General features: G+C 42.5%; 1 protein-coding gene across 2 annotated transcripts; it reads left to right on the top strand.

The window, feature by feature from the left end:
* The first annotated feature begins 1,778 nt into the window (after positions 1-1,778).
* On the top strand, positions 1,779-11,703 carry PCDH18 (protocadherin 18). 2 transcript variants are annotated; one of them, XM_009097515.3, is made up of 4 exons: positions 1,779-4,710; positions 5,662-5,747; positions 5,877-6,040; positions 10,143-11,703. In XM_009097515.3, exons 1-4 carry the CDS (start codon positions 2,227-2,229, stop codon positions 10,814-10,816), a joined length of 3,408 nt encoding a protein of 1,135 aa, XP_009095763.2. In that variant the 5' UTR covers positions 1,779-2,226; the 3' UTR covers positions 10,817-11,703. The 2 variants fall into 2 exon arrangements, with proteins under 2 accessions (XP_009095763.2, XP_009095762.2); XM_009097514.4 differs by having other exon boundaries at positions 5,659-5,747.
* Positions 11,704-12,814: the final 1,111 nt, after the last annotated feature.

Raw genomic sequence — 12,814 nt, 5'->3', positions numbered from 1 at the left:
AATTATCGTCAGAAAAGAGTTTACACTTGTACTTTGGAAAAATGTTTTAGAAAGATTTATCAAAGCTGCGAAAAAAGCTGTCCATGAACTAATGGAATTATGCTATCTTTGAATTCTCTCCACCAGAACTTAGAATGGTCACTAATTCCTTTCTTTGCTCTTTTGGTGTTTGCAAAGGGGTTCACTAAAGCCTGAATTGATATAATTATTGGCTTGGATTGTTAGAGATTTAGGCCAGATGGCTATGGGTTTCTAAAGTCCCAGTTGCTTGTGTTAGCTTTTCTAGTTTGCCTATAGGGTTTTGGGGATCAGCAATTTGAAAGGGCTGCAAACTTGTAAAACAGTATTATTCATGGGGGCAGAATGTTCATCAGCGTGACCCAGTACTAAATACATTCATTATGGGCATTTCTATTCTGCACAATTTGCCACACGGTGCTAGTTTGTGGAAGAAAAAAAAAGAGACAATGGCTTATAAAATGCTTTTGAATGCTTAAAAAGAAGGAGAGTTCACACTGAGCCTCCTCTGCTTTCTTTTTCAGCAAAAACCTTCTTAGTGACTTTGGCTGAGCTCTGCTGAGAGCAAGTAAATTGGGCAAATAAGAGATTTACTCTTTACATTTTTGGGATATGCCGTGGGGGGAACATAAGAGAGGGAGAAGAGCAATAAAAGAGTGATGGTATCCTTATGGGCAACGCTAATAATCAAATGGACAAAGTTAGCAGAAAACCAAAGAGAAACACAGCAAGCCTGTGGATAAAATGATACAAGCATATGTGAAAGGGAAGTAGAAGTCACATAAACAGATACATTTGAAGTGAGAGGAATGCATCAGCTTCCATGTCCTGAAAGCAGCCTGAAATTCACACATAGATCTGTAACATTTCTGGTTTGCACAAAATGCATGCTTGATTCAGACACAAGATTATATTTTTGTGTGCAAATGTGTGGGAGTGTAAATAGTTTTCTGCGACATCAGAGAGGGGAGGAATTTGTCGTTTTCTAAACAATCTGTCTTGTAGCTCCATTTCCTTTAAAATACTTGGCATGTAGAAGGTGTGCTTAGCACAGACTGTCACGGTGGAGCATGAAGTGCTATTTCAAACAGGATGAAAAAGATCATCTGAAGTAGTACTGGAACAGCAAATAAAAAGCTCTGAGACAATCGCACACGTGAACACACAGAGAAGGGGGCTCGGGCAGAGGCAGCTGCGCTGAGGGCAGAGATGCTGCGAGAGGCAGCCAGAGAATGCAAAATGTTCCTGACTTGGGAAGGAGGAGGACAGGTTTCGTGGAGTGGAGGAGCTCTCGCAGGGCTCCGAGCAGGAGCACATCCACTGGGAACAGGCAGGTTGTAGGTAAACAAGCAGCAAGAAGACGCTCTTGCGGCACGGATAGCGAGACGTCAGCCCCAGCTCTTTTACTAAGCAAACCCACTTAAAAGCTCGCAGCGAGTTAAACAAGGGGTAACCTCAAGTGTGTAAATAAGGAGTGCGATCGCATTTCTCCTGGCAGGAAGGGGAGGAATTAAAATCACAAAACCCCGCTTGAAATTGCCATGAAAATTCGGGGGTTGGGGAGGAGAGATGTTGATTTAAAGTTGCCCATTAGTCATTTGCACCCCCAACCCCCAATCCTTGGCGGGTGCTGGCCGAGAGGCCGCCCGCGCTCCTGGTCCCCCGCCCCGGCGCGCCGGGCTGCGGGCCCCCTCCCCTCCCTTCCCCTCCCCTTCTCTCCCCTCCCCTCCCCGGCTGATTGGCTGCACTGGGCTCAGCACAGGCCGGGCAAAAGCTTTGTCTGGGGACTTGGAGTGAAGTTGCGGAGGAATTTAGGCTGGAGCCGGCGAGGGAGGGCGTTCAGTCCGGCGGCGAGTGCGGAGAAGACGGGAGGACGGGCTGCAGATCCATCCCGCCGGCTCCCGGCGGTCCCTTGATGCTGAGGGTGAGAGAGGAGCACGCTGCCCCGGAGCATCTCAGCCTGGAAGAGGAGCGCTGAGTCAAATGAGAAAGCGTGGATTGCTTACAGATTGTATCTGGATGTCCCGGAACGGTGTGTATAGAAAAAACCAAAAGTTTTCTGATCTGTAAGTTATTAATACTTGGCTGGCTAGAAAAGGCGCTTTCAAGCTGGAAAGGACCAGATGTGCTTTGGATTTAAGGTACCGAAGGAGGGCAAAATAATTGCTTTTTAACTTATTGGGAGAAATTAATTGCAAAAACTTACAAATGTATCGAATCGACGGTAAAATGCACTTTTTATTCATTTTTGCACTGATCGTAATATCTTGCAATAATGCTGTGATGGGCAAGAATTTGAAATACAGGATTTATGAGGAGCAGAGGGTTGGATCAGTAATAGCAAGACTATCGGAGGATGTTGCTGATGTTTTATTAAAAATGCCTAACCCTTCCTCAGTTCGGTTTCGAGCCATGCAAAGGGGAAATTCTCCCTTGCTTGTAGTCCGTGAGGATAATGGAGAAATCAGCATAGGAGCTAAAATTGATCGGGAACAACTGTGCCAGAAAAACTTAAACTGCTCCATAGAGTTTGATGTGATCACTCTGCCCACTGAACATCTGCAGCTTTTCCATGTTGAAGTTGAGGTGCTGGATATTAATGACAACTCTCCGCAGTTTTCCAGAGCTCTTATCCCTATTGAGATATCAGAGAGTGCAGCTGTAGGAACTCGGATCCCTTTGGACAGTGCTTTTGATCCAGATGTGGGAGACAACTCCCTTCACACTTATTCTCTTTCTGCAAACGATTTTTTTAGCATTGATGTGAGAACCAGGACTGACGGTGCTAAGTATGCAGAGCTGATTGTGGTCAGAGAGCTGGATCGCGAGTTGAAGTCGACTTACGAACTCCAACTCACTGCCTCTGACAAAGGGGTGCCTCAGAGATCTGGGTCATCCCTCCTGAAAATCAGCATTTCTGATTCCAATGACAACAGCCCTGTGTTTGAGCAGCAGTCATATATTATCCAGCTCTTGGAAAACTCTCCTATTGGGACTTTGCTCATAGACCTCAATGCTACTGATCCAGATGAGGGCGCCAATGGGAAGGTCGTGTATTCCTTTAGCAGTCATGTGTCTGCCAAAATTATAGAAACTTTTAGGATAGACCCAGAAAAAGGTCACCTGACCCTGCTGAAGCAAGTGGACTATGAAGTAACCAAATCCTATGAAATTGATGCTCAGGCTCAGGATATGGGGCCAAATTCTATTCCAGCTCACTGCAAAATTATAATTAAAGTTGTGGATGTGAATGACAACAAGCCAGAAATCAACTTAAATTTGATGTCCACAGAGAGAGAAGAGGTAGCTTGCATTTCTGAGGGGTCACCCCTGGACACCTTTGTTGCCCTGGTCAGAGTGCAAGATAAGGACTCTGGTGTGAATGGAGAGATCGTTTGTAAGCTCCATGGGCATGGCCACTTTAAACTTCAAAAGACTTATGAAAATAACTATTTAATCTTAACTAATGCCACTCTAGATAGGGAAAAGAGATCTGAATACATCTTGACTGTAATAGCAGAGGACAAGGGAACGCCAAGTCTCTCCACAGTGAAACACTTTACTGTCCAAATCAGTGATGAAAATGACAACCCACCCCGCTTCCAGACAAACAGATATGAAGTTGTTATCTTGGAAAATAACTCTCCTGGAGCATACATCACATCAGTCACAGCCACAGACCCTGATCTAGGTGACAATGGGCAGGTGACATACACTATTTTGGAGAACTCTGTTTTGGGAAGTTCTATAACCACCTATGTGACCATTGATCCCTCCAACGGGGCGATCTATGCCCTGCGAACCTTTGATCATGAAGAAGTAAATCAAATTGCCTTCATGGTCCAAGCTAGGGATGGAGGGAGCCAGCAGCTCAGTAGCAACACCACAGTTGTACTCACCATCATTGATGAAAACGACAACGCTCCCGTCATCGTGGGGCCGGCGCTACGCAACAGCACAGCAGAAATCTCAATCCCTAAAGATGCTGAAATCGGCTTTCTTGTCACCAGGATAAGGGCTACAGACAGAGACTCTGGTATGAACTCTGAGCTCAGCTGCTCCATAGCAGCTGACAAGGAAAACAACATCTTTGTGATGGATCCCCAAACTTGTGACATCTCTATCAATGTGAGTGTTGAATCAGTTCCAGCAAAACAATGGGAGTTTTTGGTAATAGTCCAGGATAAAGGCAGTCCTCAGCTTAGTACTAAAGCTCTTCTGAAATGTACCATTTTGGAGCATGTTTATTCATTTCCAAGCACCGAAGCAACTTTGGTAAGCCAGCCCTCCCTGGACATCTCCATGATAACGATTATATCCTTAGGATCTATATGTGCAGTGCTATTGGTTATTATGGTTATCTTTGCCACGAGGTGCAATCGAGAGAAAAAGGACACCAGGTCTTACAACTGCCGCGTGGCCGAATCAACCTACCAGCACCATCCAAAACGTCCCTCCAGGCAGATCCACAAAGGGGACATCACACTGGTGCCGACGGTTAATGGCACTCTACCCATCAGGTCTCACCACAGAGCTTCGCCATCATCATCCCCGGCCCTGGAGAGGGGTCAAATGAGCAGCCGGCAGAGCCACCACAGCCACCAATCACTGAACAGCCTGGTGACCATCTCCTCCAACCATGTGCCGGAAAACTTCTCCCTGGAACTCACCCATGCTACCCCAGCTGTCGAGGTAAGGTCCAGACCTTGGTTTTGCACATCCATTTATGTAGACACTCATTTGGAAGCCTCTACACACACCCCTATGTGCAGTCTGTGAGAGCAAGAGGCAGCCAGGTCTATGTCTCATGGGAATGTGTCATGGATTTCTTTTTGATGTCACAGCTTTTCAGTTTTACTCCAATATCAACAGATTCCATTGCCTTGAGGAACAGGGTTAAATCTATAAATAATAGCATTATTCCTTGGTTCTTCCCTGTAAGGTCAAAACAATGGAGTGGAACATAGAGCTCTGCACTGGTTAACTGTTCACTCTTTCTTCCTTGCCTTCCCTCTCCCTCCTCTCTGTACAGCTCCATCTGAGAATCCGTGCCTGAATATTTATATCCAGAAACAATCCAGGAAACTCTTTTATTAATGGGGGTGCAGAACTAAAACATTCTGACACAGTTTGAGTACAGCTGCAGTAACATACACCTGCACTGTATCTCAAACTTTGAGACTCCCTGTCTCAGTTTTTACTGCAAATGCTGGGTCTTAGCTTAAATAAATGAGAGCTGTGTCCTGGTAACTCTTTACATGTAAAGTAAGGCTGTTTTGTTTTGAATTAGGATCCTGGAATATTAAAGGCTTGATTCTAATATATTAAGCCAAAACAAAACTCCACCTCTGTTTAGTTGCTTGTTTTACTTGTTAAAGAATTCATTATTATGAATTTAGAGGCTAATGAACAGCATTGAACTTCCTCATTTTACAGAGTCTTCAGATGTTTTCTGTGTCAGACAAGACACTACCAAATAGTCTATTATACTGCATTATATATGTGCAGGAATTTGATTTAATTAAATCTTAAAGGGGAAAAAAATAAACCACAAACAAACCTGAGAAGCAAATTAGTGGTTTTACACCTAGGAGCTTGAGCTTTCATTTCAAGGAATCAGTCTTTTCACCTTTTCTTTAGCAGGTTTCTCAGCTTCTCTCGATGCTTCACCAGGGCCAGTATCAACCAAGGCCAAGTTTTAGAGGAAACAAATATTCCAGAAGCTACAGGTAAAAATCCAGTTTGTTCTGCTACATAAGAGTGTGCATGGATCAGAAATATAGAGATATGTATTTTTAAACAAAAAGTGGACTGTAACCTACTTGAGATAAAGTAGTTCTCCACAATTCTCTTTACAGATATGCCCTACAAGATATGGATAAATTCAGCTTGAAAGACAGTGGCCGGGGTGATAGTGAAGCTGGAGACAGTGATTATGATTTGGGGAGAGAGTCTCCAATTGACAGACTTCTTGGGGAAGGATTCAGTGACCTTTTCCTTACAGATGGAAGAATTCCTGCAGGTAAGAGCAGAATGGAAGCTGAGCATTTTATTTACAGTTCTGCCTGGCTGTCACTTTGATAAAACTACTACTGAGAAAGCAAAAATTCTTTAGCTTTCAAGTCCTATATTTCCTTCCTTTTTTACTTTACTTCATGATAAATACTGAGTTGAAGCCTTGATGTATCTACTAAAATGAAACCTCAGATACAACTGCAAATCTACCCAGAGCAGATTTTTTACTCACATCATGAGCTGGCTCCAGATTCCTCCTAAAAGTATGATCTGCTCTAAGTCCTTAGACTTTTAATGACTGGGTGGATGTTTCTGCAAAGCCAGGCAGTTGTGGTTTGTTAAAAATACAGTGACCTATAATTTGGGAGATAGGTTTTCCGCAGTGGATTTGATCCATATAACACAAACTTTTACCATTTAGAAATTGAGTGTGAAAGTGAACTAGAAATATGGATGGAGAAGAAAGAAAAGTATTTTTCCCACTGAAAAATGAAATTGAGTAGCAAGGGAAGGTTCTAAATATTTCCCAGATTTTAAATCTTGCAACCCTAATTCTGGAAGCAAGAGCTTAAGAGGTAAAATTCAGGGGCAGAGGGCAGAAAGGAAAAAAAATTAGAAAAGGGTGAGTGGCAGTAGGATAAATATACATATACATATTCATGTGTATGAAGTATTACTTTTAAATTTATGCCCAAATAAAAGTTGAATAAAAGGTCATGGAAATTCATGCTTAGTACAGATAGAAGAATTTTGTAATTACTTTAATAATTATACAGCCTCTGGTTGTACCCTAGATCTTGTTCTTACTTCAGATCATATTTAGTTTTCTCTGTATAACCAGAGGGCCAGATAATTTCAGTAGGGTTCACTGAACCACGTTTTTAAATTTAACAAGTTTAGTAAAGTAATTTTATAAATGCACCCCTTTGCTTTGGGGGGTGGTACAGCACAGGGCCTTCCTAAAGTGACCCCCATGTATTAACCAGGGTTGTTATGCTAGACAAGACAAAACACCAGAAATTCAAATTGTTTTTCATATACATTTTAAATTTAAAATTTTCTTTGCATATTTTGCTCTACTCTAGGTCTTGTATCACATTCCCAGCCATTCACCTGCCTTCTCAAATGTGCTCAAAACCAGAGGCCTTGAAGAGTTACTCTGTTTTCAGAATCTTTTACCTAAATCTGGACTTCTAATATATTTTTATCCTCATCCTCCCTAACTCCTACTACTTATTCCTCTGCCAGCTACCATGAGGCATGTCTCATTCTCTCCTATGCCCTAGCAAGGAGGCAGGGAGGGATCTGCTGGAGTTCTCAGCTGGCCTGGGTAACTTGAAGTGCAATGGTGTTTGCACTGGCATCCTGCCCTGCTGCTGCCAAGGAAGAGTGATCCCTTTACAGTGGGCAACTAGGGGCTGCCAGCAGACAGGAATGGTTGTCCTCTTAGCTGGCTGAAATGCCCATGACCCATTTTCATCTCTTACAATTCCTTCTCTAAACAGTAAGCCTAAGGATAGGATTTCCAAAAATGCCAGGCTAATTAAATTTGAAGTAAGGGAAACTCCTCTCAGTGCAGACAGAACTGGGTTGGGCTATCAAGACTGGTATTTAGACTCACCCAGATGTCCATTTATTGCTATGTGTGGCCTTAATCCTTCAGATAAGTCTGTTGAACCTCTTCAGAGAAGACCTGAATTGATCTACAATCCCAATATATGAAAAGGAAAAGAAAACTTCCTGAAGGTTTCCTGTTCTCTCATTCTGAAAGGTTTCTGCATTGTCAGTCTAGACACAGGCAAAAATGCTGTGGGAAGGTCCTTTCAGTTTGTCTATTTAAGGTGGAACAAGAAAGGAATGGAGCCAGTCCCTCAAAACTCCACAAATTACATGATTGGAAAGTTCCATAGCTGTCCTGCTGTCCTTGAAAGACTTGTTTCTTTTTCTTTTTAAACCTTAACCAGCGAGCTTGAAGTTCTGGGAAAAAAAAAAAAAGAAAAAAAAAAGCTGTTGTGCATCTGGACATTTCAAAATTTATTGCTGATTTAAGTACAGATTGTGTCACCATTCAGTTACTTCAGAGTATCTTTTGATCTTATGTTCAGGAGCGTCAGAATTTATTTTTTTAAACCAAAACCATTCCGGATAACAACAGCTGCAAAACTGTCATTAAGACAAACTTCGCTACTAATGAAATGCCAGACCACTGAAGTATCTAATGAATGTAAAGGAGTCTTAAAGGAATCTTCTTAATTAGAAGTGTAATCCTCACCTTCTGGGATGACTTGAGAACTGGTCATGGATCGCTTAGATGTCTTTTGACAGTTCGAACTCTTGGGCATTTTCGGTAAAATGTCATACGTGGGAACAAACACTTGCAGTCATTTCAGTCTCTTCTATTAAAACTTCAGCCACTGATATATTCTACTTTGCTTTTTTTGTTTGAAACTTCCTGGATCAGCAGTTATTTTTCAATAGATTGAGCAATATCCAGGCTGCAGTCTGAGCTTGTAATCCTGAAGAAATTCATCCTGTTGCATGCATGACATGGAGAAAGTTTATGCTCATAGGAATGGAAAGGCCATTAGGAAAGCAAACAATACGATAGGCTGTGAATAGTGCAAAAATATAGTGCTGACAGTATGAGAGTAGGACTTTATAAATAACTAGTACATCCAAAACTGAAATACTCTGTATACTGTTCAGTTCTGATTACACCACTACAAAAAGATTTTTTGATAAACGGAGTGGATCCAGAGCCAGGTGGGAAATGTGTTGAGGGAGCAAGGAAAACTTCCAGGGCATGACTGCAAACATTTCTTTTGAGGTCAGTATATGCTGAGAAAGAACAAGAAACTCTATTCTGTGTGGGATAATCTAACCATTAAGTGATATGGGCAGGAGTTTCTTATGGTCAAAATATGCATAATGCAAAGAATCTGTCATTTCTGAAAGCTGACTTTTGAAGTTGGTGACTCAGAGCCATTAGGGTCCCAGCAGCACCCAGATCTTCTCCAGCATATCTGGCAGGCACACAGACACACAGCCTGAGGCGAGGCTTTGTGTCCTACAATCAGTTCCCTTTGGCTGGAAAATTTAGCATCTTTCCTGGCACATCCCTCTCTGCAGGTCTGTCAAATTGGGCTTTGCCTGTCTCTGCTTCCAGGAACCATTCCCAGACTTCTTGGAATATTTGCAAAGGACAGTGCCCCTTTGTGGGCCAGTTTGGACCAGTGCAGGACTCAGGGTTGCAGTCATTTGCCCCATCTTATTGCTTCTACCTGAGAGGCATCAATAAACAAGAAGCTGAGAGAGCAACTCTGTTGTCTTCTGCTCTTCAGCCCTCATGGCTGACCTGGATTCCCATGCAGTGGGTTAGAGCCCTCCTTATTCCAAGGCCTGAGCCAGCATGGGCCACTAAGCTGAGCTACAGAGCTGCAAGTGCACCTGAGAGTATAAATCCAGTATAAACACCCAGAGTCACACAGGCAGGGAATTAGACCTCAGGTATTCTGATAGTGGATTAAAATTTAACTGATTTGTTAAAAAGGCAATATGGCAGTGGATCACCTTGAGTTCTACATACACTTCATTGTCAGAACAAAGGAGTTGTTTAATGGAAAAGGAGATCCCTCTACATGTTATTATTCTTTGCTCTTTATTTCTCCTGTCCATTTATTCCCACTCGATTGCTCTGATATGCCTTAGTTGTTGCATGTGGAAGACTTCTCTCAAACTCAAGTGAGTGCTTGGAGATAGAAATTGCTTCCTTTAATTTTATGGTTTTTAAAGAGCTAGAACTGTACAAGGGTTCATGTGGCTTCAAGCCACAAGTGCTTGTTTTTCCACCCGGAATTTACATGTGTCTCTTCAGCCTTAGTTAAGAGATTGCATTACTCTCTTACATGACCTGCACTGTTTGTTCTCGTTCTTGCCAATGGAGGTACCAGACTGTTTGTATTTGCTACATTCCTGCACACACAAGGTGAAACCAAACACTGGATTAGAACATCTCTGGGGAAGTGCAGTCCCGGTGACAGGAATCCCTGCGAGTGCAGGCGCTGTGTGCAGCAGGATGGGGTGCTCACTCTCCCGTGTCTCTCTTGCAGCCATGCGCCTGTGCACGGAGGAGTGCAGGGTCCTGGGCCACTCGGACCAGTGCTGGATGCCCCCGCTGCCCTCTCCCTCCTCTGACTACAGAAGCAACATGTTCATCCCTGGGGAGGAGTTCCAGTCACCCCAGCAGCAGCACCTGCAGCAGCAGCATCACCAGGGCCTCGAGGAGGATGTCCAAGCAGCCGACACCAGTGAGAAGAAGAAGAGCTTTTCAACATTTGGGAAGGACTGCCAGAGTGAGGAGGAGTCAGGGGACACCTGCACCTCCTCCCTCCTCTCCGAAATGAGCAGCGTCTTCCAGCGCCTGCTGCCTCCCTCGTTGGACGCCTACACGGAGTGCAATGAGATGGATCGCTCCAACTCGCTGGAGCGCAGGAAGGGACATTTGCCAGCCAAGAATGTAAATTATCCACCGGGGGTGGCAGCCTGGGCAGCCAGCACACATTTCCAAAACCCTGCCAACAGCGGGCCCGCTCTAGGGACTCACTCGGGTGCGCAGCCTTCATCCAAATGGCTGCCAGCCATGGAGGAGATCCCGGAGAATTATGAGGAGGATGATTTTGACAATGTGCTCAACCACCTAAGCGACGGCAAACATGAACTCATGGATGCCAGTGAGCTGGTGGCAGAAATTAACAAGCTGCTGCAAGATGTCCGGCAGAACTAGTTGTTTTAAAAGCCTATTTTTCCATATTTATGGAAAACTGGAAGGGGAAAAAAAAAAGAACAAACAATAGACTGAGGAGAACTGGCATTGCCAACTTGTTGCATTTATCATAAATGTGTCTGTGTATGTTGAATATTAAAATACTGTATTTTCATATGTACACAATGCAAGTGTGATTATCTTTATCTGTATTTTAAAAATACATTTGTACCTTATATTTATGTGTAATTTAACAAATAAATTTTATTTTTGTACACCCACAGCAAGCATGTTTTCCTAAATGTATATAGATGGTATCACCCTTGTCAAACTTAGAGCATTCTTGCCACACAGGCATGTTAAAAAAAAAAAAAAGAAAAACAAGAAGAAGGATTTGTTTTCCCTTTTTATTTCTTTCAAATGTTTCAGATACAAATTCAAAACACTCAGAAAAGTTATGCAAATGTTAGTTTCAGTAAATGATCCAACACCTTTTTTGCAATGTTTTATTCTTATAATAAAAAATTGTAACTCCCACGAAACCTAAAATGTCCTTTTTTTTTGATACTTTTGGTCTATAGAATCTTTTTCTCATTCAAGTAATGGATTATTGCAGGCTGAAGTCTTCCTGTCTTTGGCACATAAGTGTTTTCCCCAGTGAACAAATAATGGAATTCTGTGATGGGTCTTCCACTGTGATCTCTGAAAAAAAATGTAAATTTGTTGTGCTGTTGTTACACTGCAAAGCCAGTTGAAGTCAGCAGTGTATACTTGAAAGACAGCAATAAAATCAGCTTTTCCAACCTCAAGCTGAATTCTGAATTTATGTAAATACAAAAATTGCAATGAACTGCTTTATCTTTGTAAATGACACCAAAATAAAAGCAATATTGCATCTTCCAGAAAAACAGCTATATTTTGCCTCTGCACAGCAGTTACATTTTTATATTAGCTATATTCTCTGTTCTAAGTGTGCCTGTCTTTTGTTTGCAAAGCAGTACAAAAATGTTTGAACTTCCTAGCAAAGGGCAAGCCAGCAGGTACGTTTGCTCTGGCTGCATCCCATCCTTCCATAGTGGGGCTTCTCTGTCCTGAAGCTTGGTGAAAAGTCATTTATATTATGATTGGTGCAGGGTGGGTGATGTAACTAATATTGCTCAGATCAGAGTCAATGTCATCCTTTTAGCTCCTTTCTTCAAAACTGTTTTTTCTTGGCCTGTCATACACAAGGAGATCTTTTTAGTAGTAAACAAATGGATTTTACAGTTGAGAAAAATGGGTGGGGTTTGAACCCCCCATGCTCAATTCAGGAGTGTTAAGAGATGGCCATAAAAACCTGTATTCTTTGACATTTATACAGATGTATATTTTATATGATATATATATTTTTTGCCAGAACTGTGGAAAACTGTTGGAATAATCCAGGTCAACCTGAACATAAAACTGATACATTTGTTCTAGAGAATCGCCCCTGTAAAGTATCTTAGAATTTTGGGGTTTTTTTTTGGTGCTAGATAGAAAAATTCCTGCTTAATGTTACCCCCAAAAAGAAAAAATTTTGTTGTATGCACAAGCTTCATTTATTTTCTTTGTATGCAAGGAAACTTTAATCTCCTTATTGGTTTCACAGTGCTGTAGATGGGACATTTGAAGATGTGTAGGCATTTGTTGGCACCTGAGCAATGGAGAGGTTCTCACCTTGTGTACACATCAGGAGCTCAGGCTATGCTTTACTGGTTAGAAATACCACGACCTCACATTGGGAGGTTTGTTACAGCACCTTTGAATGCCAACAGGACTTGAGCTGCCATCTGCTATTGAGAGGGAGTTGTAACACCTTATTAAATATTTGACACCTCTTCCCTGTTTTTACCCTTCATTCCTACTGATAGGGATTATTGGCCCCACAAACCTCACCTGGGTTCCATTCTCCCCCTCCCCCTCACTCCAGGGGCTCAGACTGGAGCAGGCAGCTGTTCTAGGAGTGTTTGTCCTCTTTAGCTGTCAGGGTCGACTTAG

Source organism: Serinus canaria, chromosome 4 (genome assembly GCF_022539315.1).
Source record: "Serinus canaria isolate serCan28SL12 chromosome 4, serCan2020, whole genome shotgun sequence".
NCBI classification, from domain to species: Eukaryota; Metazoa; Chordata; class Aves; order Passeriformes; family Fringillidae; genus Serinus; species Serinus canaria.
The sequence above is the reverse complement of the archived record's forward strand: the minus strand, read 5'-3'. Positions and strand labels throughout refer to the sequence as shown.